Source organism: Pararge aegeria, chromosome Z, assembly GCF_905163445.1.
Source record: "Pararge aegeria chromosome Z, ilParAegt1.1, whole genome shotgun sequence".
Classification (NCBI taxonomy): Eukaryota; Metazoa; Arthropoda; class Insecta; order Lepidoptera; family Nymphalidae; genus Pararge; species Pararge aegeria.
Window position 1 is genome coordinate 25053089 of NC_053208.1, and position 26614 is coordinate 25079702.

At 36.0% G+C, this 26614-nt stretch overlaps 1 protein-coding gene across 1 annotated transcript in view; it reads left to right on the forward strand.

The window, feature by feature from the left end:
- Positions 1–446: 446 nt before the first annotated feature.
- Positions 447–26614, forward strand: part of LOC120636159 (cubilin-like) — a 32168-nt gene continuing 6000 nt past the window's right edge. Inside the window, exons 1-3 of the mRNA XM_039907494.1 lie at positions 447–595; positions 20005–20139; positions 25917–26042. Of these exons, the coding sequence (XP_039763428.1) occupies positions 544–595; positions 20005–20139; positions 25917–26042 (313 nt within the window). The 5' untranslated portion in view covers positions 447–543. The remainder of the gene's footprint in view (positions 596–20004; positions 20140–25916; positions 26043–26614) is intronic.

Sequence of the window (26614 nt, forward strand, 5' to 3'; positions counted from 1 at the left end):
CCTTAGATTTGTATCGATAAGAAATTTGTAATTGTATCATCCTACAGCGGTCAAGGTAATATTTTTTAATAATACAATTTGCTTTAATATAATTTGCTTTAATTTATAATATGTAGGTATTTAATCAACACAGGGAACGATACAGGCTATAGGGGCAAAGATTGAATTAACAAAAAAAAACTAGCAAGTTTGTTCTTCTCGCACGCCCTAACTAAGCAACCAATAAACATGATTTTTAGCATAGAGTTAGTTAAAATAACGAAGTTAAAATGACGAATATATAATATAACGGTTCCCACGGAATCTTAAAGAAACGCAATAAACGCGGACGGAGAACGCGGGGCATAGCTAGTTATATTATATAATAAATGCCAATGCAGTTAACAAAATAATTATTATTGTAAATTAAAATAATAATTAGTAAAGGTGACAACCCTACCGGAGAGCGATAGGCAGATACAACGGACATTCACTCGTGTCAAAGGATGCACCGTATCGCCGAGCCGAGCCGGGCCCAGTCGCGGTCCAATCACACATCAGACAATGCGTGTCAGCAGCACAATCCTAGTCCTCACTGTTACGGCCTGCGTCTGCTGTAAGTTGCGAATTTACTATTTATTTTAATCCATTACCATACCTAGAATATTTTGAAGACCTCCCTGGCGAAGCGGCGAGCGCTTTGGTTTTAAGTTCCCGGGTTTTATTTAATTTTTAATTTCTTAACTTTCTCTGGTCTGGTCTAGTGGGAGGCAACCTACCGAAAAGACATAGCGCTAAGCGATATAGTAGGTATAGGTTTAATATTACCCCTAACAGGCTAGCCCGCTACCAACATCTGACTGCATCATCAATCACCAGCAGGTGAGATTGCAGTGAAGGGCTTACTTGTAGTGGAATAGAAAATATAATATTATATTCTTAAAAAAACCTATATTTATATACCATTTTTCTTCAAACTAGAAAATAACGGAAAATAACTTATTTTCGACAACCCTAGGTATAAAAATATGTTACAATCTATATTATTACAATCTATCTATTATGTTATATATATAATGAAAATGGTCTTCGTTTGAGGCTCAATCACGCCTAAACCACTGATCGTATCGACATGAAACTACTATCATTCGATGCGAAATTTTTCCTAGATGGTTTATGGCTATCTATTTTTTGAATTCCAACATTCCTTCATTTTTTTATTGCTGTTTTACTTTTATGAACATTTATCCCGCTAATAAAAATAAAAGATAAGCATTTTCTCTTGATTCTTTTGTTTTCATGAATTTCAACAGAGTGTATTAAACGGATTATGGTTTTTTACATTCAGCTAAGAATCTACTCACGGTAGTGGAGAACGGCTGGACCAATTGGGCTTTTTTTTTTATCTTTAGAATTGTCAGGAGAAAGTTTTGTATGTAAGAAAATTTTAAAAAAGCCCGATAAAAAGTTAAAAATTTCGATGATAACCGAAGAATTCCCATCTATATAGTCACTCACCACGAAATCTCGGGAACCATAAGACTTAGAAACGTGAAACTTGGTAGGAATATTACTTTTGCTATGTAGAGGTCAGCTATGAATAGATTTTAAGAAATTCATTCCCCAAAGGGGATTGCGGGGGCGTTAACAATGAACAATTCCCGTTTTTAAACTATAGCTTCTATAGACTTCAAATTTGGTAGGAATCTTCTGTAAGAGGTGTAGAAATAGGCTATGAACGAATTTTACGATAGCTCACCCCACAGGGGGTTGCGGGGGTGGGTATTAACAATTAATATTTTTAATTTTCCAGCTAAAGCTGCTTTTCCAGCAAGCTCCAAATTTTGTAGGAATTTTCTATAAGTGATGTAAAAATGATTTATGAACAAATTTTACGATATCCCACCCCAAAGAAGATTGCGGGGGCGTTAACAATGAAAATTTTCAATTTCCAAGCGATAGCTCCTATAGACTCCAAATTTAGTGAGAGTGTTCTATATGTAATATAAAAATGATCTTCGAGCGGATTTTACAATGAATCACCTCCAATAAGGTTCGCGGGGGTGGGTGTTAACAATAAAAAATTTCAATTTCGAAATATAGCTTCTAAAAATTCTAAATATGGTAGGAATCTTTTATTATTCAAATAAAGAACATCTCAAAATGGATTTCAATAAAGTCTACTTCCGACAGGAATTGCGGGGGTGGGTGTTAAAATCTAAAATTTTTATTTCTAACCTGTAACTTCTACAGACTCCAAATTTGGTGGGGATCTTCGTGTATGTAGGGATATTCGTGTATTTCCTTACAACAATCGTCTTTTTGGCAGTGGAGAAAAAGTCATTGAGAGGTTTCAAAAACTTAACTTTACATGTAGCTATCCAATCAACGGACTAAGAATTTTACATTCATTTTACTTTTGCAGACTACATAACCGACGAATTCTTTTATTGCGGGATCGCGGAAATGTAACAGATTAAAATGAATGCATTTTCCAAGCACATGAGATGTGGAAAAGAAATTTAGTTACTTATTCCAATAGAATTCATAAAAAACATGCACAATTAATTTTCTATAAAAAATAGATGTCCCGGAGAAAATTTTAGTTAACAGAAAATTCGGCGCACTTGAACCTAGAAAGATTTCAACTTCACATATGAGACTTGCTATGACTTTAACTTAAACTTTCAATGCTAATTTCAAATTTTTTTCTTCATGTCAATTATTATTAATTTTTGGAAGAAAGGCACGGAAATGTTATAATGATTGCACATTGAAAGTTACAATGAATATTAGTGAGAAAAATCGCCTGGATGAAAGATACAGGCTAAATCGATGGAATTTGGAATTTGAGTAAGTCTAAACAATATCGATGCTTACAGTTCTATCCGCGGGGCCTATTTATGTTCATACAAAAATAAAAAAAAGGAGAATAATAAAACATGAAAAAAAAAATAAAAATGAAACATAAAATGTAATTTATTTCCTTTTTCAATTCGCCCAGCGAAGCGGGCGGCAAACGGCTAGTTATATTATAAATATTACCTAGACATGAAACTTTTAGCAACATATCAAACTTTGCGAAAGTGTGTTTGTAGGTTTGTCCTTCTTTCACGCAGCAATGGCGCAAGTAGTTGACGAGAGATAGTTGACTATGAAAAAGACGACTAATTTTTATTCTTTAAAACATACCAGTTTCATAAGGCAATTGAGTTAATCTTGCTATGCTAAAATTATATAACCGATATCGATAAAATTTCGTAATAGATGGATATAATCCATCTCGAAAAACGACTATTATAAAATTATAAACATAAAAGATTTGCTTCTTGTATATATCTAAATACTTTAAGGGTTGGATAATGTTCTGATGAAAGGAGTTTCATTTTAATAATTGAAAGCTTTTGCGTGCGACGACAAAACGCCGACGTGCAGGTTGCTAGAACATGTTTTGACGACCCTGATTGGAGCCGCACAAAAAACGTTCTTTACATCTCGATAGATCAAATTTTTAGTAGAACACAGAAATACAATCTCTGTGTTTCTTAGCCAGCGAAGACGATCCCGATTTTGATCGCCATCCAGCCGTGAATCGCATCACAGTATGAACGAAATACTGGTCCGACAACCATAAACTTAAGATGACGTCAGTAAGTTTAGTTCCGAGCCTCGAAGGTAGGCGCCCTTAGATTGATGTACTCCTAGTTTCTTCGAGCTCTGGGGCTGAACTCCTGGTGCCAAAACCCGGTTACGCTATTACAATATTTCGCGTAAATTGTAGCTGATTAGCATGCTTTTGATGCCACAACATACATAAGCTAAAATTCACGCGAAAAGATAACTAAGACCTGATTGACGGAACCATTCTTTCAGATATAGTTGAATCTGTAATATCGTCTTCTAGTAAATTATGTAAAATATGACGAGACCAAATTTTGTGTGATAAATCTAGCTACCGTTCCAGCTAAATCCGGTTCTATCTGGATATTAAAAACGAATACAATTTCTAGTTCACTTAGGAAGAAAAAGTACATAAAAGCTTTTAGATTTTTATTTAGAAATGCAGTATAATGTTAAATATCATCATTATCATCAACCGGTCCACAAAAGGTCTCCTCTTAGAATGAGTAGGGCTTAGGCCGTAATCCACCACGCTGGCCCAGAGCGGATTGGTGGACTCCTCGCGTCTTTGAGAATTATGGAAAACTGTCAGGCAGGTTTCCTCACGATGTTTCTCTTCAAGTTGTGCGTTTAATTGGTTACAACGCAGAAAAGTTAGAGTTGCGTGCTGGGATTCAAACTCGGCCCCTCGAAAATATAGCCGAAGCCCTAACCGGAGTATAAGATTTTCTAACAGCAGGCTATGTTAAAAATAAACTTCTGAAAACGAGAAATTGAGCATAAGAGGGAGAAATAATCTTCTAAATATCGTACCAAACGTAAATTCAACTCGTTCCCAATTAAAACAACTACACTTTGATTACAAAACCCCAAAATACTCAGTAAAGTCAACTATACGTTTTAAATACAATGTTTTAATAAATAAATAAGAAAGTTTTAATAAATAACTAACATCGTGTCCCAAAAATTGGTCTTGACGTCTGGTGACCCATGAGCTGTCGCAATATTTTTTGTAAATATTAATGATATTTTGTAATTATCATCATGTGTTTACTAATTTAAATTATTTTTAACCTAATAATAAAAAGAAGAAAAAAAAAGAGTATTTCAAATTTTTGTTGGAGGGAACTTAGATCTCATTGACTTTGAGACGAATAGTAAATTCTTCTCAAAGTTCCCTCCAATGAGAATTTGAAATCGTGTCTAATCAGATAAATATTTACTGAGAAATAAGATCGTAAAATATTTCATATATTTTTTGCCGTGCTGCATATATTTTATATAAAATTTTAATATGTTTTTCAATCACCTTAAGCCGAACTCAGAACTCATAAGTTATTAATAACTTTTTTGTTATTCCATTACAAGTTACCCCTTGAGTGTAATCTCACCTGATGTAAGTCATGATGCGATCTAATATGGTAGCGGGATAACCTGTTAGAGGTATGACAGTTATACTAATACTTCTTTGGTTTCTAAACGGCATCATACCAAAACGCTATTTCCATCGATAGGGAGTAAACTAACCACGAACAACAAAACACTACACGAGAAAATTCAGAAATTATGTATGTAATTTCATATGTTTTGTTACGTGCCGTTCTTCATAGTTTTAATATAAACTTCATAGAAATGAGTTGTAAATATTCTCATGAGTGAAATTTTAATTTCCCCCGTTGGGGATCAAACCCGGGACCTCTCACTTATAAGATCACAGCACTCAACACTGTGCCAAAGAGGGCGTCATAAAGACTTGTTTTTTTAGTGATTAATGTTACAGTTGATGCGAAACAAATATACATATTTATTTTTAAAACTGATGTATATAGTAATAATAATAATAACTTTGAGGCTCTGACCGTTTGCTTTTAGATTCAAATAAAAGTACTGTGTTAGGTAATTTAAAATTGTTGAGAATTAAAAGAAACACAATAAATGACACAATAAATGATAGAAATGTAACAATAATTATAATAATACTGCTTTATTACTACTACTTTACATGCTTTCTATTCACTGTCCCTAACAAATATTTAGCCAACAGTAGGTATGCCGACTACGGCAAAGCTTTGTTGACCAACGAAGGTAAACGCTGGCTTTAATTAAACGAAAGCCGCACGTTAGAGTAGCCGAATGTTTGTTTGATATACGCGTAAAGATTATGACTATAACTCTTTTATTAGAAATGTCCTCGGTTACCGTCTAATATTTAAATCATTTAATAAATCGTGTGACTAGCTGTGTCTGTACGTTAAAGATTTTCCCAAAAAAAAAAATAACAGGGATACGTTAGAAACAAGTAATGGAACGCCAAAATGCTATTTTAAATTATTATCTATTTGTCTGTGTATATGTTTGTCTGTATGTCTGTTGGTTTGTGCGCCCATCAAGCGAAAACTACTGAACGTATTTGAGTGCGTTTTGTAGACATTGTAGCACTACACTGCGTGATACGTTAGAAATAAGTAATGAAAAACCAAAATGCAATTTTGTGAATTATTATCTATTTGTCTGTGTATATGTTTGTCTGTATGTCGGTTGGTTTGTGCGCGCATCAAGCGAAAACTACTTAACGTATTTCAGGGCAATTTGTAGACTATGTAGCACTCCGTTGCGATCTGTAGATGAAGATAAACGCGAGATAAAACGCAGGGTACATCTAGTCGTAAATAAGACTTCTGGTTGTTTAATAGTTAACTCACTTATTAATTGGTGGTGACTTCACCCGCTTACCTCGGAGAGCACGTTGAACCATCGATCCCGTTTGTTATCTGTCTCTCTGTCTTAATTTGAACATCAGAAGCAAAAATAAACTTGCAGGGCAATATACTAGATTACATAAAATAAGTAATTAATTTAAAGGAAATTGTATACAATTTTACAATAAACTACCAGTTAATATCTTGGAGATATCTGTGAAAAAGTTCAAAGTTTGTATTAAACGTAAGCTTATAGAAAAGTCCTATTATAGTATTAAGGGCTACGTCAACGATAAAAATGCTTGGGTGTAAATTATTGCTCTAACCAGGTTGCTTCTTTAATAGTTTTAAATGACATAGTGAGATGGTGATAAAAAAAGAACGGGCATTGTTGTGGGTGACGAATTTAGTTATTGCCATCAACTCACTTTTATGTCATATTTTACATGTAATGTACGCATCATCTATGTGCCTATTTGAATAAAGAAATATTTGACTTTGACTTTGACTATCACTTATATAATCGATAAAGCCCACCGCATTGGAGTAGCGTGGTGGGTCAATGCTCTAGAACCGTCTCCTATGAGAAAGGAGGCCTGTGCCAGTGGTGACTATGATGCTAGAGATTTTAACTTCATCGTGAATCAAAGTTTTATTGTAGCATATACTGATACAAAAAATTGTAATAAATGAAATAAAAATATAACATTAACTTAAATCTCTTTATCATAGCACACTTTTTGTGTCGTAGTGTCATTTTTATCTCTATCTTACATCTTCAAGTAACCATATAAAATATTATTGATTAAGATCTATGATCGTTCAAAAGTGTACGAGTCAAATAAGAGGATAGAAATAAAAAGTAGAAGTAATAGGTCAGTGGTTAAGGGTTTGACTTAATTTTCGGGGAGCAGAGTTCGAATACCAGCATTCACCTCTAACTTTTTGTTGCGTTTTAAGTAATGAAAGTATCACTTGCTTAAACGATGAATGAAAACATCGTGAAGAAACAAGCCTGCCTGAGAGAACTCCATAATGTTCTCAAAAGGCGTGTGGAGTCCACCAATCGTCACTGTGCCAGAATCGTTGACTACGGCCTTGACTCCTCATTATGGGAGAAGACCCGGCCACAGCAGTGGGCTTATGATGATGGTTATGATGATGACTAAACTTTTTTGAATAAGTCCACCAATCCGCAGTGGGGCAGCGTGGTGGACTATGGCCTTAAACCCTTCTCATTGTGTGAGGACACCCTGTGGTGGGCCGATAATTGTTTCATGTGATAACGATGATCATGCATAGCTTATCGACAATAGTTACCTAAACTATTGTCGTTAAGCTAACTAGTAAAAAGGCAGTGCTAAATCTCCTTTACAAAATCTGTAAACTAAGCCGAATTTACATTTCTAAAATAGCACTATTCCATTCCACATAGAACATTGGCACAAGAATCACAAAACTTGAAACCAAAGCCTCAGTTGTAACCAAATTTAGCTAGCCACTGGGAACGTTGGCATCAAAAAAAAAAATCCATCCATACTTCGAATTCTGAAACATGAGTTTCCGACTGAGTTCATTTCTACTCACATTAGGCGTTGTAGGGTGGCGACATTCCACAGTTGCTCGCTTAATTTGGTGCCAACTATGTACAGAATACTCTGGCAGTAATATTTACGTTTAGAATTTAGTGTTTAACTAAATTGGCACAACACAGTTAAGTGGACGTTTACAGGCAGATGATGCAAAAATATTGAATTTATCACATTATTATTACGATAAATTCTATATTATTAAATAATCAACCATTGATAAAGAGTAAAAGTCATAAGCGGTGATAGCGCAGTGGGTAGGAGCTCAACTTCACTTTCGGTGGGCCGAGTTCGAATCTTTTCAAAGTTAAGTTCGTTTTAAGTAATTAAAAATATCACTAGCTTCAGCGGTGAAGGAAAACGTCGTGAGGAGACCTGTATATCTGAGAGCTGTACATAATGTTCTCAAAGGTATGTGGAGTCCACCAATCCGCACTGGGCCAGCGTGGTGGAGACCCGTGCCCTGTAGTGGACCGGTAATGGGTCGATATGATGATGATGATAAAAAGATGTTAACCTTGTTCTATTCGATTTTGGACTTTAAATTGGACTATAGACCTACTTCTAGTATATTGTTGATCGCATTCACGATTGCACTGAAAATGAATTGGAATCTGAATTGAATTGAGTACGGTGAAAATATTTTTATTAAATTATATTTTGTTATTTTTACGCGAATTTATATTATTTTGCATGCATATTCCATTTTAATCCGGCGAATTCTTGCAATGCTGTCTCAATTTATTTTTTAATTATGACTTTGAGATTGTCACTTTAAAATCAACATGCGAGTAAACACTTACATGTTCTTAAAATGCGTTCTTAAAAGGCAAGATGCGAGTTAACTCTTACATGTTCTTAAAAGTGTATCACATGTTGTTAAGAATGTTACTTAGCTATGCGCCGTGACTTCGCTCGTGGTTATTTCACCCTTTGAAGGGCTTATTTATTAAATAAAACAGGGATCTTAATGTTATAAGACCCACAAAGCTGCTCCGGTATTATAATCAATAATGTGTAATGATAATAATAAGGACCGAAATAAGACTGGTCAACATTAACTCCGTAGTGGTACCTACTAAGTATTTATAACTAAAAAACGCAAATTTATTACTTCTTTTTTTAATTTACTGCGACCATACACACATCGCCATCTAGTCCCATAGTAAGCGTAGCTTGTGTTATAGGTACTAAGATAACTGATGAATGATTTTATGAAGAAAATACATAACTACTTATAATATATAGATAAACACCCAGACACTGAAAGACATTCATGTTTATCACACAAACATTTGGGATACAGTTGTGGGAATCGACCCCACGGCCTTGAACTCAGAAAGCAGGGTCGCTGCCCACTTCGCCAATCGGCCGTCAATTTTGTTTGATTAATACATAAATTCCAATGTATAATCCTCACTGTAGCACTTGATTGAGTCTTTAATTTCTTTCCCTTTCTTTTTCTTTTGTATAAAGAAATTTTCCCCCCCGTAACCAGTCTCCAGATAGCACGTGGGGGTAGGCAAGTGTGGGTCGGTAACGAGTTAATTTCTCTTATTCAATAGTTTAGCTTTTCCATTATAAATTAAGAAAGTGAAAAATAAACATGCTTCCCAAATGTAAATTAATTTGAACGGGAAAATATTTCTGATCCTATTAAAACTGGCAATATTGTACCTTTCCAATACATAACAATAGTTTATTTTCGCAGTATCAGCGGCGAATGTCCGCCGTATCCAAACTGTATCGATCGATGGAGTACTCTAGCACATTTCCTTTTCTAGCTTATATCCACACAGATCTCCTCTCATAGGAGCGAAAGTATAAGAGTATAGACCCACATTGCTGCTCTAAAATGCTTTTGCGGTCTTTATCGATTATTACATGTATGATGACCTCCCGTGCGCAGAGGTGAGCGCTGTGTTTTTAAGTGGGAGGTTCCGGTTTCGAAAATTTATATTTTTTTAATTTTTGTGGTCTGGTGGGAGGCTTTGCCCATGGCTGCTTACCTCCCTACCGATAAAGAAGGGCCAAGCTATTAAGGACTAACTTGTGGTGAAAAAAATGCTGGTACCTACTAAGATTTTCAGAAAAACCTTTTTAATTTCGCCCAGAGCCTAAAATTCCTAAAAAAACACAGAGAACTTTGTGAAAGGAGGAACAAGATAAACTCAGACGGTACATAATTGAATTAGCTTTATCTAATTTTGCCAATGTTGATTTTAGAATTGTCGTCCTTAAAGTCACGCTATCCTAGCTTCTACTTCCCGACCACAGTCTGTTATGAGTCAGTTTGATTTAAATTCAAATTCCCTGGAGAACTGAGGGATAAATCAACATTTCTTAAGCATAGAGGAACGGGTACATACTCGTACCACGATAATATTTTGAATTTGTCGATATTTCGAATGCACCCGTTGATCTATGCTTAAGAAATAAAATATGCAATCACTTTTATAAAGAAATGAAACGTTGGAAGTAATTCCATTGACGACGACTAATGACAAGGTTGCTTGGAAGCATCCGGCTCCGCTTTCAGCTCTCACAAGATAGAAAAATGAATGTTAAAATGTAAAATGTAAATTGTTGATGTTGGAAAAGAGCAACTGCTGAGTTTCTTGCCGGCTTCTTCTCGGTAGAATCTCCCTTCCGAACCGGTGGTAGAATCACTACAAACAGACAGACTTGACGTTTCAAAAGTGCTTATATTAGGCCTACTTGAAATAAATGAATTTTTAATTTAGATTTTTTTTGAATCTGACTAATTTTGCCAACCTCAACCGATGCTTAAACTGATATCTACAACTTACTGCTTATATTATAAATTCGCCAGTGTGTTTTTTTGTATGTTTGTCCCTCCATTACGCCTTAACCATCAATCGACCTCATTTTTGGCATAGAGATAATTTAAAAGACTGCGAGTAACATAGACTAGTTTTGGTCCCCAAAAAACATCAAATACCCAAGGATTGTTAACAGAAACAAGTGTATTTTTACACCAAATATTGTCCTTCCTAGACATCATAACAGAGCAACCACACGACTTTTCACTGCGGGTAATACCACGGGACTGAGCTAGTATTATATAATATATCTGGCTAAATTCAGAGGAAATGATATGAATGCTTAAGATAGCTTCGTTTGAAAGAACGTGGTCATGTTGACTGCTTCCGTTAATGGTTTTATAGCATAGGACTGTTATTTAATTTGTTTATTTGCAAATTTAGGTTAGGATAGGTTAGGATCATTATCATCATCATCATCCTATCAATCGATTGATATCCACTATTGGATATAGGCAGTGGTGTGCACTTCATACATGCACAAAAGCACTGCATACCCTCAAATTTTAATATAGCCCGTATAAGAGGAGGATTTTTTCCATTTTATGCAATTTTCCTGCTGTATGCATATCCTGGCATGAAACCCAGTGCACACAGTAGAGGGTATGCAGATTACATAAAATGAAAAAAATCTACGAGTTATAAAAAACTTAGGGTTAGGCATTGTGAGAGTTTATAAAAAGCCTACGCTTAAGTCTGGATTAATATAACTCATTTTATATCATCTGCATACCCTGTGCATACCCACTATGCACGCCACTGGATATAAGTCTATTGTTGGGAGTTTCCAGCGACACTAGAAGCTGCAATTTTACTCTCTTTACGGCATTGTACCTAAAAGCCTATAAACAGAGCATAAAACAAACAAACAAAATAAGTCAAACAATGTATATACTTTTGTGAGACTATCATTTTTGTTAAAGTAAGCTTGGATTTATTTGAAAACTGTAGCAGTAACAGACGTATGCATAAACTACACTACCCACTACCAAAGCACATAATTGAGACGTGCGTGAAGGAGAAACAAACATACAAACTGCCATATAGTATGATACATATGCCATTAGTATGCACGTATTATAGAACTTTTATGTCAGTTAGTATCTGGTGGCGACCTGTGGGTCGGTTGCGCAACTTGTAACTAAGCGCCACATTAATTACAATCGTCATTATCGTTTCAAAAATCATCTTTGAAGCCCGCTTAACCGCATTATATCAGCGTGGTGAGTCTCAGCTCTACCCTCCTACGTATGAAGCTCGCTATCGCACCGTCTCGTATCTATTATGGGTGTGATCACGAGGCTTCGATTCCCGGGTTTTGTTCCCGGGATAACATTTTGCGTAAAAATAGAATCACAGTAGAGAAAAATTGGCGGTAGCCACCCCTGTGTCTTTTAACACATTAAAACCCGCCAAACCAGATCGCGAGCTACAATCTGGTTAGGCGGGTTTTAATGTTGTGGGTATATGTGAAAACACCCTGAAGAGGCCTTTGCCGAGCTGCAGGGCTAGCACGGGCAGGAGATAAAAATTATATCCCCCGATTAAATCCCCTCACAATGCATATAATTAACGTGTCCACCTGCTAAAGCACGTGAATATGGAATAGGAGAAGTTTACCCCCGTTTATTATTACACATATTATTTGGATATTATTTAGACTTGTGCGCTGTGCTCTGAGAGTTGATAAAGCTGTGGGGGAAGATAAATTTTTATCCTTTCCCCGGGGATATAATTGTCTCCTGCCCATGCTAGCCGTGTTGTAGGAGATAAACCTTGTGCCGTAAAATGTGACGTATAAAATCACGCCATTTTCGCTCTGTTGCTGCGTGAAAGAAATAGAGTTGAAACCCAACAACACATATATGATGGCCGATGGTGCATTGAGCCGCGACTCAGCTTTCTGAGTCAGAAGCCGTGGGTTCGACTCCCACAACTGGAAAATATTGGTGTGATGAGTATTTATGTACTATTATTCATAAAAATATTCATCAGTCATCTTAGTACCCATAACACAAGCTATGTTTATTTTGGGGCTAGATGCCGATGTGTGTGTGTATTGTCGTAGTATTATTTATTTATTTATACTTTCGCATTCATAATACTGAGATGAAGCCAAGTGTATCTATATCATAATTAATAACTACATAAAATGTACCTACATATAGAATCATGTATTTGATAAACAAACGCTATCAAATGCAACTTCCGATGTACGAGTAGGTACTGCAGTATTCTACAAATAGGATGCAGAGGGACTTGTGCTCTTATAAATGGGAGGTACCAGGTTCGATTCAGGGCTATTTAGGAATTTATAATTACTGAATTCCGTCTGGTTTGGTCTGCTGGAAGGTTCTTAGGCTGTGGCTAGTTACCACTCTACCGTCAAAGGCCGCGAAACAAACTTCAAAAAATTCAAAATTTATTCATTTCAAGTAGGCCTACTGTATAAGCACTTTTGAAACGTCAAGTATGTATGTTTGTAGTGACTCTACCACCGGTTTGGATAGCAAATTCTACCGAGAAGAGTCGGCAAGAAACTCAGTAGTTGTTCTTTTTTTCTTTTTTATTTTTGTTAAAACACAACTATACAAGACTGGTACTGACCGATTGTCAGTAGGTTACATCATTCAATCTAGGTAGGCATAGTCAAAGTCAAAAATATATTTATTCAAGTAGGCCGAAAGGCGGCATTTTTGATGCACACATAACATGAGATTTACACGGTAGTAAGATGATGGCGATAACCATATTCGTAAACTTAAAACTAAAGCTACGAGGGTTCCAAAGGGTCTAAGAAGAAGCCCTCAAAAAACTAAGCATAAAACAATTACATCTACTACAATAAAAATTGAAACTTTTTCAAATATTAGTTGAACAGACACTTTAAATAAATAAATAAATATACTACGACAATGCACACTTCGCCATCCAGCCCCAAAGTAAGCGTAGCTTGTGTTATACACTTTAGAGTAGGTAGTGCTTTTATGATATATAAAATGACCTCACTCCCGATGGTGTATTACAGTATTAATGCAAAACTTTCCATGTTTCATAAGAAAAATACACATTTTCACCGAAACATCAATTGTGTTTATGTCTAAAGTTCATTCGTTCAAAAAGTTTGGGCGCTTTATGGCGGCTGCCGGAATATGCAAACACGATAGACGCTATTCGGAGAATTTAGATGACTGATACTTATTAATTTATTAACATAACAGTCCACTGTTGGACTATAGGCCTCTCCTAACGGGTAGCTTAGCCCTTTGTTTTTGGCAGGCCTTATTGCTCTGACTCTTGGGCAAGACGGAGGTTATGTGGAGGTTATGTACCCAAACTAAAAAACACCACATGTCCCTATTGTTTCGACGCCTGGGGAACCCATTGTATACATGTACGAGTATGTTAGTATACCTGTGTGGTACGTTTGCCCTACCCACGCTACGGAAACGCGTTAATTTTCCCAGTGGATGCTAGTAGTAGCACATAGGACACTGCTTCCCGATTTCCGTATTCTTGCGGTATATACCTTGTAAAGGTATTTTATTTTATTTGCTTATTTTTTGTTAATATATTAGACATGCATCCAACCATTTCTGGCGTACCTACCTACAATAATTTATTGAAATGATAAGTACTATCGCGAGTATACTTGATAATTTCGTACCATCTCATATCAAGTACAGTATCATAAATAAATAAATAAATATACTACGACACACATCGCCATCTAGCCCCAAAGTAAGCGTAGCTTGTGTTATGGGTACTAAGATGACTGATGAATATTTTTATGAATAATATACATAAATACTTATAATATACATATAAACACCCAGAGACTGAAAAACAATTATGTTCATCACACAAACATTTTCCAGTTGTGGGAATCGAACCCACGGCCTTGGACTCAGAAAGCAGGGTCGCTGCCCACTGCGCCAGTCGGCCGTCATGTTTAAATAATATCATCAATTTCATTAAAACTATTAGGTAAGTAAGTAATAGGTTTTTTTCACAGATGTAGTTTCAAAAAAATGCCAGTGCGTGTCGTGCAAAGTATTTGAGCGTCTGTACTATAAGGCAAACGGGGTCACAGATTGTTATGGCAACAGTTATAAGATTAGAGTCCGGCCTAGATAGCATTAAAAACAATAATATCCACAAATGATAACACAAACGAAATGAGCGTCGCCACGTGTAAATGTTATCACATAATTAAGGGCTTAGTTGACGACCCCCCTGGCGCAACGGTGAGCGCTTTGAATTTAAGTAGGAAGTCCTGGGTTCGATTCCCGGGAAGGGCAATTTGGAAAATCATAATTTCTGAATTTTCTCTGTTCCGGTCTGGTGGCTAGTTACTACCCTACTGAACTCCACTCACCTTTGAGAACATTATGTGGAACTCTCAGGCAGGTTTCCTCACGATGCTTTCCTTCACCGTTGAAGCATGTGATAAATTCAAATTCAAATTTTCTTTATTCATGTAGGCCTATCACAGGCACTTATGAAGCGTTCATACATATTTGTTTACATAATTGTAACGGGATGGTGATAACTTCGTTCGCCAACTTAAATCTAAAGCTACGAGGGTTCCAAACGCGCCCTGGTCTAAGAAGAGCCCACAACAAACTTAGCCGGGTAAATTTATTTTTTTGTTATCACCATCTTCCAGTAAATTTAAATAAAGCTATGAAGCTAGAGCAATTCACACCCCAGCTTTATCGTTTAAATAATCCTTAATGTTATAATAGGATTTTTCTGTAAGCTTACGTTTTATATAAACTTTGAACTTATTGAGAGACAACTCAAAGATTTCATTTGGTAATTTGTTATAAAATAATATACAATTGCCCTTGAAGGCATTGGCAATTTTGTGTAGCCTAGTAAACTGCACAACGAGTTTATTTTTGCTTCTAATAAAAATTAAGAGATAATAAAAGATATTTGATTTACTTAAAGCGTAAAGAACTAAGAAAAGTTAGAGGTGCGTGCTGGGATTCGAACTCGGCTCCCCGAAAGTGGAGTCGAGCACCTTCCCAATGCGCTATCACTGCTTCATACTTCACCTCTTACATATTCAAATATGCATGTCATGAACAATATCCCGTTGCGGATTATAACTATAAGGTTTAAAAAAAACGTAATTCTTCATCAAAATGGTGAAAAAAAACACCAATATTTGTAGTTGTATCTGTTTTAGGCAAAAACTTTAAATATTTGTCTTTTGTGATTTCAAATTTTGTGTTATTTTTTGATTTTTACCATTTTATAAGCTTTAATTATTTTTTTTTTAAATCTTACCATTTTATAAGCTTTAAATTAAGGTGGCCCAGTATGCGGCGAAATATTACTAGAGTTTGTGTTTGAGTTAGAAGTAAATTTGGAACGAATTTACGACATAGCCTTGTATATCCGAAACGGTGGTAGAGTCTCGCAGATTTACTGCGAAAGTGATACGCCGAACTCTCACACTGCAATTCATAGTCAAGATAGAGGGTCCGTTAGAAGACGATACATTGACAAAGGTTGATGATGTTAGGGGCAGAATGCTGGCTAACCAAGTTTTGGTAACAAGATTACCCAACCCACCCTCTAGACTTTTCCTAGTTGTATATATAAATATTTATTGGCGGTTCTGATTGGATCAGAGAATCATCCGGGTTAAATAATAGACGATAATGTTTGGAACTCTATTAAGTTAGGGGTTTCTTCAGCGATTGGCTATTAAAGACAAATAAAATATGTTACAACATTCAACCCCTACGTAAATTTTGAGGGCCTTTTCACCTCTTAACTATGAATTCCAGTGCTACCCAGTAGATTATCAGAGCTTTATCATAACACATAATTACTTTTAAATATAGCTTGTATATTGGAGAATCGTGTCTATTTGTTAATGCCTTCAGAATGCCGTTACTGCTCGTTTCCTTCCGATGCCAAAAAAGTAATCAGTATGAGTCCTCGCGAACATTTCAGATGCGCTACAATAACGTGGTAAGTCCAACAGCATTCTGAAAACCACAATGAAACTGAACTCGTAGGCGTATAGCTGATCCACAGTGAGTGATCCCGTGTAAAAGGTTTGACAAAAGGCTTTGAACAAACTAACTTTTGCCCCCTGGCTACAACAGGCAAACCTGTGGACCATCATATTACAGCGCACCGTCAACGCTCTTCGCTCTCGTTCTATGTCTACATCATCTTAAGGTCATCAGTAAAAACGTGTCCTAGATATTGAAAATGCTTAACATATTTTAGCTAGCGTCTATTCAGTATAATACTACTCTTGACTAAAAGAACGAAATTTCATTAGGAATAAGGCAGTTGTATCTTTTAACAGACAAAAGCGGAAATTGGTGGATACAAAAGGCGGCAACTTGTAGAACATGTTGCTTACAGGTGATAGTTTTCCATCAGCTGGCTCATATGCTTAAACCGTAAATTATTACTAACATATTATGTAAAATATAATACGCAAAAACGATGGGGTGTTATAAGATTGACGTGTCTGTGTGTGTGTTTGTGTTTGTGTGTTTGTGTGATGATGAGGGTGGCCAAGATGGCCGCCACTACAATATGGCGTAGCTATTATACCTTTTTTCACAACTCTCCCAATATGAGTATTTAATCCAAGGGCTTGACAAATTTTAAATTCATGATGGATGTTACTACAAAATAGTGACTTACGTTCATTCACGGTCGGAGGTTTTTAAAATTTGAATTTATAGTTATTAAAGCCATAGCTTATACGTGTTATTAAGTCGAAACGGAAATCCCAATGTAAATGCGTCCCCGCTCAACCCGTTCATCCGTATCCAATATAGCATGCCCGAGTGACTTTAATTTATAGCAATAAGTTTTTACTTCTGTTAAATCTAAATTATATTTTATTTCTTTCGACTTTTATTTAGGAAATTAAGTTCGACTGTCTTAATTAATCGAAAACGCATGATGTGGTTTACTTTTAATACTTCTACCAAAGATTGACCAGAGACAATGACGTTTTCAATTTTTGAAGTAACACTTCTTTAGAATCGTCGTGGTTTCAAACCGGATGCAACGGAAAAAACGATTGTTGATGAATTTATATTTGTGTCAATATTTTCTTCTCCTTGATAAATTAATTTTAAAATTATGCCAAAAACTAAAGTTAAAAAAAAACGCATACGCAAACTGCACTACGGAGTTATATTGTATTGCTTTGTGTTATAATAATTATTGAAGGGAAATTTGAACCGTTGTGATTTTAAACTCGATGTAACGCAATGCTTCACGATCAAGAAATAGACAGATTTATAGACGACACATGTATGGGAGGGAATGAGATAGAATACAACACCCGTTTTGTTTCGTATTTATATTACCCTTGGCAACTCGTAACTTTAGAGTTTCTTTATTTTATATCGTCTGCATACCCTGTGCATACCCTCTATGCACACCACTGACCATATGGTCAGGAATGGAATACAGGATAAGGATCATAGATGGCCATCGGGACTACACAATAACTAGTATTACACGGCCGCTAAGCTATTTAAGCTCGTCGCAATAATAAAGCTGATGGACTTCACCATCTGGGAGAACTCCTCAACCATTAACACCACGGCCTCGGGGAAGGTCTTGTAAGGGCTACGAGCAGTTGACTATTGGCTTTTTTTCTGTAGCACGTTCAGTGACCACGGCTGGAACCTCCCACTAGACAAATACCCAAGTACATGTGGAATCTCGTCTCTCAAAAGTTAAAAGAATTCTTAAGATTGTTAAACTTTGAAATGCTTTTGAAGAAGAGCAATCTGCTGAATTTCGGCTTTTCTCGGGAGATTCTGCGTTCCGAACCGGTGGTAGACACCAAAAACAGACTGACTTGACGTTTCAAAAAGTTCGTATAAACTCTACTTAATGAATTTTAAATTTGGATTGACATTTCCACTCGTCAATATTGTTGACCCGTCTTGTAAAGAACACACGCACTTGTATCTAAATTAGCATTAGTGAATTAAACTTAGTTGCATATTGTATACATTCAAGGGGCTGACGATGTTGGACATAGAAACTAAATCGCTTTGGAAAATAAATGTTTCGTATAATACGTAATAACAAACTCAATGCACCCAAAGGGAGAGGAAGGGGGGAAGAGGTAGGTTCCTCCGGGAAGAGGTAAGGTGAAAGCTTTCGCAATATCATAAACGTTGTAGGATCCAAGCCCCTAATCCGCTTACTGCCTATTCACGGAGACTCACGAGCACTTTGATGAATATCGTTGAAACAAAAGTAAACTAAACTTTACAAGCAGCTTTAAATTAATAAGTCGAGTTGTTAATAGTGTACTGTTGCCTCAGTACAAGATTTGCCCACTCGCGATCGAGGAGTCGCTATCAAGTTTTAAAATTTGTATTTTCAAATTAGAATGGACCTTATGTCATTCGTATTAGAGTCGCTATTCCTGTCCTTCTGAACATTGTTTTACTTCCCCAGTGACCTCCTACTTACCAGATATACATAATATAACTTTTTAATTCTAATAAGTGCGTAAATTGTTTCACTTTATCTATGCGTATAGGAATGTGTATAATTATTATAAGCTTATAAAATATTGCAATTTAAAACTAACTTAAAAAAACTAAAACATTTTGTCGTATGTCCGAGCTAAAGGATTTTACAACACGTATGAAATCTATATTATTCATAGGTTCAAAGTATTACCATAGACGAAAACGACTCCTCGATTGCGAGCGAGCAAGTCTCGTACTAAGGCTACTGGTTAATGGATAGACACTGCTTTGAGTACCAGCTTACCTACCTCAGTTACGAGTTTGTTTGTGACTCCAAACATATTAAGTAAGTTTCATGCGGGTATTTATATAATAAAGACGTGGCAGCAGCTTTAGTACAAGATTAACTCGCTCGCCATCGAGGACTCGTTTCCGAGTATTAAACTCTGTAACGCCAAAGTAAAATGGACTTAATGTAGCTCATTTCAGAGATAAAGCATGGTAGTCAAATTCAATGCGTATAAGATCCATTCTACTGCGATGTACGAGTATTTCGATACTAGACTCCTCGATTGCGAGGTAGCAAATCTTTTACTAAGGCTACAGTGGTCTGCTTCTATAATGAAAATGCTTTCAGGTAGCTTTTACTGTTATCTATTTATTCATATTGTAAGAGCTAGCCCACACTGCGAGAGATTCCTGCGCGTTTTTTTTTATTCCATTTGGGCTTATAGGCTTTAACCACTTTATATATGCTTTTAAATTTAACGCTTTTATGTTTCAGTTGTGGTGCAGGCCTGTGAGCCGGACCAAATACAGTATGGCTGCAAAATCTACGGTACCGCCTGCTCTTGCGGGCACGGCTGCAAAACTGAATATATCTATAAAAACAGAAGGGTTTGCCTCAACGCACTGAGAGGTATCCATTTATTTTCTTTTTATCTATCACCGAACGCAGGGGTTCCCAACCTTTGAAGCTAGCGGCGCACTTCGTCATCATATCGACCCATTACCGGCCCATGATGTTTTCCTACACCGTTAAAATAAAGTGAAAATTAAAAACGCACATAACTCCGAAAAGTTTGTGTTGTACCGGGGCTCGAACTCGGACCCACGAAAAGAAAACCGAAGCCTTACCCACCAGGCTATCACTTCACTCCGCTGATTCTAAAGTGCAACAGCGGGCAAATCGGCGGATGTGACCCAAATACTTGGCCTAGTTAATAATAAATAGGTTGTTGGACCAATTTGGTCCAATCAATGCGTGGACCCTGATTGCGTGCAAATCCACACCCACCGTTCGTGACTTAAGATGGTGTGGATATTGAACTAGTATATTGAATAGCTTAGCCTAGTGGGTACGACTTCGACTTCACTTTCGGGGGCCCTCGTACCTCTGACTTCTAAGTTATGCATTTTAAGCAATTAAATATCACTTGCTTCAATGTGAAGGAAAACATCCTGAGGAAACCTGCATGTGCGAGGGTTCTCTATAATGTAATCAAAGGTGTGAGAAGTCCACCAATCCGCACTGGGCCAGCGTGGTGGAGTAAAAACGACGTTACCCCTTGTTATTGTGGGAGAGGAACCGTGCCCTGTAGTGGGCCAATAATGGGTTGATATGATGATGATGACGATGATGGGCTAGCGACAACTCCTGATAAATATTTTTTCTCGAACGAAAGACAACTTTTATTTTAAACTTCTTTATCTCGCAGTTAATCTATATAGATTCTTATTCAAAATTCATTTATTTCAAGTGGGCCTACTCTTTAACCACTTTGAAAAGTCGAGTCCTCTGTTTGTAATGACTCTACCACAGGTTCGGCAGGCAGATTTTACCGAAAAGAAACCGGCAAGAAAGTCAGCAGTTGCTCTTTTCCAACATTAAAAATTTACAATTTTGAGAGATGAAAGCCTAGCCGGATGCTTCCAAGCAACTTTGTCATCAAATGTATAGTACCCTCGCTGTTTTAACATATTCCTTAATTAAACTTATTATAACATGTTTATTATAACCTAGAAAAATAGCATGCAAAAACGAAACACTTAAAATTTTAGTCTGGCAATTTAAATTAAAAATAACCTTTTGAAACTGTAAAACAATACTAGTTCGCTTCCTAACGAATTTCATTAAAACATAAATACAATACACCTACTTGAGAAGATGTTGAGTGAACGTTTGAGAAGCTTTATTAAATCGCCATTTTGTTTTAAGAAGTCCCAGACAAGCTAATGAAATACGATGGATTAAAGTTTCACAAAGCATTCCAGTTTTACAGATGAAATATAGAGCAAAGAAGCAACCTTTATGAACTGAAAACAGACGTCTGAAGTGGGCTTACTACCATGTCTGTAATGATACCCATTGCATTTAATATAATCAAGTACCAAACAGACCAGAACTATTGGATACCTTCCTTTGCATTGGAGACTGCTGCTATATTAAAAAAGTACGGGTCGTCTTTTAATTACGTACGAGAGATACTCATTTTAAATTGCAACGTGATATTTACTCAGCCCGGGAAAGATTTTAATTGATACTCAATTTCGCTAATTTATTTATGTACTTACAGTGTTTACAATCTTTTCATTGTAAAATATGTTTTTAATGCCCATTTATCTAGGCTCCATAGAAGCCTGATCAAATAACAAATCTCTTATATAAAATAAAATGGCGTAGTCGGTGGCCAGCTAAGTTTCTGATTATACGGTGGCTTTCCAATAGATACTGCTAATAATTATAGCTAAGACTTGGGCAATATTTTAATGCACGTTAAGTTTCCTTATAAACAGTATTACAGGAAACTGGTGCAAGACCGAACATGTAAATTCATAGTATGTCGGTTGATAAGCTGCTTTCTATATCTAATCAAAGGCTGTGGGTTCGATTCCTACAAGTGAAAAATATTTGTGTGATGAACATAAATGTTATTACGTGTCTGGGTATTAATCCTTCATCGTCATCATCGTATAAACCCATTACCGGGCCACTACAGGGGTCAAGGCCGTAGTCCACCACGCAGGCCCAGTGCGGATTGGTGAACTCCACACGCCTCTGAGAACATTATGGAAATCTTTCACGCATGCAGGTTTCCTCGCGATATGTTCCTTCACCGTTTTAGCAAGTGATATTTTAGTAATTAAAACACACCTATTATGAGTATTTTTATAAATTATTCGTAAAAATATTCATAACCAAAATACAAGCTTATTTTGGGGCTAGATTGCGATGTATATCGTCGTAGTATATTTATTTATATATTTGCATTCGGAAGCCCAAAAGATTTCATGCTATCTACTCAATCGTGTTCGGTGTATACAATACCAAAGCGACGGATTATCTGTGTATTAATTAAGGACCCATTTAAGTGCCGCGGCCGGCGGGCGATGCGAATCGGACATCGGATTTTTTTTCGTAATTCTCTACACGTTAGCCCTTAAGCAAGTAGCAAGGTGTTAAACGATGTCCACCATGACTTTTTTTAACTCCAATACATAGTCATTGACCACGATGTCACCTGCATGGAAATGTCACAATTATATCCCCGGGAAAACGATACAAAATTTTCTTCTCCCACAGCTTTTTCAACTGCCGAACAAGTTGTAATAATAATAAACGGGGCTAAACTTCTCCTATTCCATATTCCCGTGCTTTAGCAGATGGAAACGTTAATTGTCAGGGAATATAATCGGGGGATATGATTTTTGTCTCCTACCTGTGCTAGCCCGGTGGTAATACATCTAATCATGTTAAGTGTTGCAAAAATTACTAGGTACATCTTATATTAATATAGTAACTGAATACTTTCTGTCTACAAATACTTTTTAATTCATTCCAGTCGGACATTTAAGGAGCGGAGGACTTAAAATTTAAGGACTATTGAAAACTTTATTATTAAAAACAGCACCCGATTTTATTTTCGACAGGAAACATTAACACAACTTAAAAATATCAGCAGATCTCTGAAATAAACTGTTCTACGGGAAACTGTCAAACAGACGCGGACGAAGTCGCGGGCAAAAGTTAGTGTTAATGAAAACACGCGTCCAATATTGTGGATTACGAGCACTTTATCGATGTAATAAGGTCCACGTTACGACAAGTGTCATTTAAATAACTTCAGCAATCCTCATTTTTTATATTATAGGCCACATCTATCTTCTATCTTCTATATATATGAAAATGGTCTTCGTTTGAGGCTCAATCACGCCTAAACCACTGATCGTATCGACATGAAACTACCACCATTCGATGCGAAATTTTTCCTAGATGGTTCATGGCTATCTATTTTTTGAATTCCAACATTCCTTCATTTTTTTATTGCTGTTTTACTTTTATGAACATTTATCCCGCTAATAAAAACAATCTTATCTTCTATATATATATATAATGAAAATGGTCTTCGTTTGAGGCTCAATCACGCCTAAACCACTGATCGTATCGACATGAAACTACCATCATTCGATGCGAAATTTTTCCTAGATGGTTTATGGCTATCTATTTTTTGAATTCCAACATTCCTTCATTTTTTTATTGCTGTTTTACTTTTATGAACATTTATCCCGCTAATAAAAACATCTTCTATATATATATAATGAAAATGGTCTTCGTTTGAGGCTCAATCACGCCTAAACCACTGATCGTATCGACATGAAACTACCACCATTCGATGCGAAATTTTTCCTAGATGGTTTATGGCTATCTATTTTTTGAATTCCAACATTCCTTCATTTTTTTATTGCTGTTTTACTTTTATGAACATTTATCCCGCTAATAAAAACAAAAGATAAGCATTTTCTCTTGATTCTTTTGTTTTCATGGATTTCAACAGAGTGTATTAAACGGATTATGGTTTTTTACATTCAGCTAAGAATCTACTCACGGTAGTGGAGAACGGCTGGACCAATTGGGCTTTTTTTTATCTTCAGAATTGTCAGGAGAAAGTTTTGTATGTAAGAAAATTTTAAAAAAGCGCGATAAAAAGTTAAAAATTTCGATGATAATCGAAGAATTCCCATCTATATAGTCACTCACCACGAAATCTCGGGAACCATAAGACTTAGAAACGTGAAACTTGGTAGGAATATTACTTTTGCTATGTAGAGGTCAGCTATGAATAGATTTTAAGAAATTCATTCCCCAAAGGGGATTGCGGGGGCGTTAACAATGAACAATTCCCGTTTTTAAACTATAGATCCTATACACTTCAAATTTGGTAGGAATCTTCTGTACGAGGTGTAGAAATAGGCTATGAACGAATTTTACGATAGCTCACCCCACAGGGGGTTGCGGGGGTGGGTATTAACAATTAATATTTTTAATTTTCCAGCTAAAGCTCCTACAAGCTCCAAATTTTGTTGGAATTTTCTATAAGTGATGTAAAAATGATTTATGAACAAATTTTACGATATCCCACCCCAAAGAAGATTGCGGAGCGTTAACAATGAAAATTTTCAATTTCCAAGCGATAGCTCCTATAGACTCCAAATTTAGTGAGAGTGTTCTATATGTAATATAAAAATGATCTTCGAGCGGATTTTACAATGAATCACCTCCAATAAGGTTCGCGGGGGTGGGTGTTAACAATAAAAAATTTCAATTTCGAAATATAGCTTCTAAAAATTCTAAATATGGTAGGAATCTTTTATTATTCAAATAAAGAACATCTCAAAATGGATTTCAATAAAGTCTACTTCCAACAGGAATTGCGGGGGTGGGTGTTAAAATCTAAAATTTTTATTTCTAACCTGTAACTTCTACAGACTCCAAATTTGGTGGGGATCTTCGTGTATGTAGGGATATTCGTGTATTTCCTTACAACAATCGTCTTTTTGGCAGTGGAGAAAAAGTCATTGAGAGGTTTCAAAAACTTAACTTTACATGTAGCTATCCAATCAACGGACTAAGAATTTTACATTCATTTTACTTTTGCAGACTACATAACCGACGAATTCTTTTATTGCGGGATCGCGGAAATGTAACAGATTAAAATGAATGCATTTTCCAAGCACATGAGATGTGGAAAAGAAATTTAGTTACTTATTCCAATAGAATTCATAAAAAACATGCACAATTAATTTTCTATAAAAAATAGATGTCACGGAGAAAATTTTAGTTAACAGAAAATTCGGCGCACTTGAACCTAGACAGATTTCAACTTCACATATGAGACTTGCAATGACTTTAACTTAAACTTTCAATGCTCATTTCAAATTTTTTTCTTCATGTCAATTATTATTAATTTTTGGAAGAAAGGCACGGAAATGTTATAATGATTGCACATTGAAAGTTACAATGAATATTAGTGAGAAAAATCACCTGGATGAAAGATACAGGCTAAATCGATGGAATTTGGAATTTGAGTAAGTCTAAACAATATCGATGCTTACAGTTCTATCCGCGGGGCCTATTTATGTTCATACAAAAATAAAAAAAAGGAGAATAATAAAAATATGAAAAAAATAAATAAAAATGAAACATAAAATGTAATTTATTTCCTTTTTCAATTCGCCCAGCGAAGCGGGCTGGAAACGGCTAGTATTTTTATAAAATAATTCTTATAAAAATAAGCCAAGGAATTCCATAAAACACTGTAACTTAACACTTCTGTTTCACTTCTAGCGTCGGTAGTACCTACCGACTGATATAAGTTATGGACTATAGTTTACAATAAAATGTTTTTTGCTTGACAGAACGAAGTTCAAATGTGTGTTCGAGAACGCCCTGCCAGCGAGGAATTTGCATACAGACTGTACAGGATCCCGGTTTCACTTGCAAATGTGAGGGTACTGGCTATTATGGACAACGATGCGAGAAAGGTAATCCTACTAACCCTTTTTAAGGGTAGAAAATATATGTTTAATCTGTACTTAGTTAGAGCCCAGGTGAGTATTTCGTGTGCATAACCTCATGTCAAATTAGGAACAAAACTGAGGGATTAAGAGAATAAAAAGGTACTGTTTTTTTTACGGGTTGTAAATTTCCCGGTCTGCTGCGTACCCCCTAAAGCGCGTCGTCTATTAAAATAAATCTGAAGTTGCAATTACCATGCCACTGTTAGCAACATAAACATAACTTGTCCGATTACGATTAAGAACGTGGGTGATATCGCGCCTTAAATCGTTGGGAACAGCTAGGTTTTATATATTCAAGAGAAAATAAAAGATCGGTTGACTAGATAATCCAGCGAACTTCGTAGGTACCTACCACCTTAAGAACGCCATCTATTGATAGTAATGCGAAGTTCCTATATCTTAGATACAAACTATCTTTTCGAGTCTTTTTGCTATTCATTTGAGTTCTTTTTAGAGTAAGAGTTGAGTAATTTTCTTAAAGAAAATATTGCCCTATTGACCTTTATGTCTGTTTTTTGATACTCTGTCTAATTTTT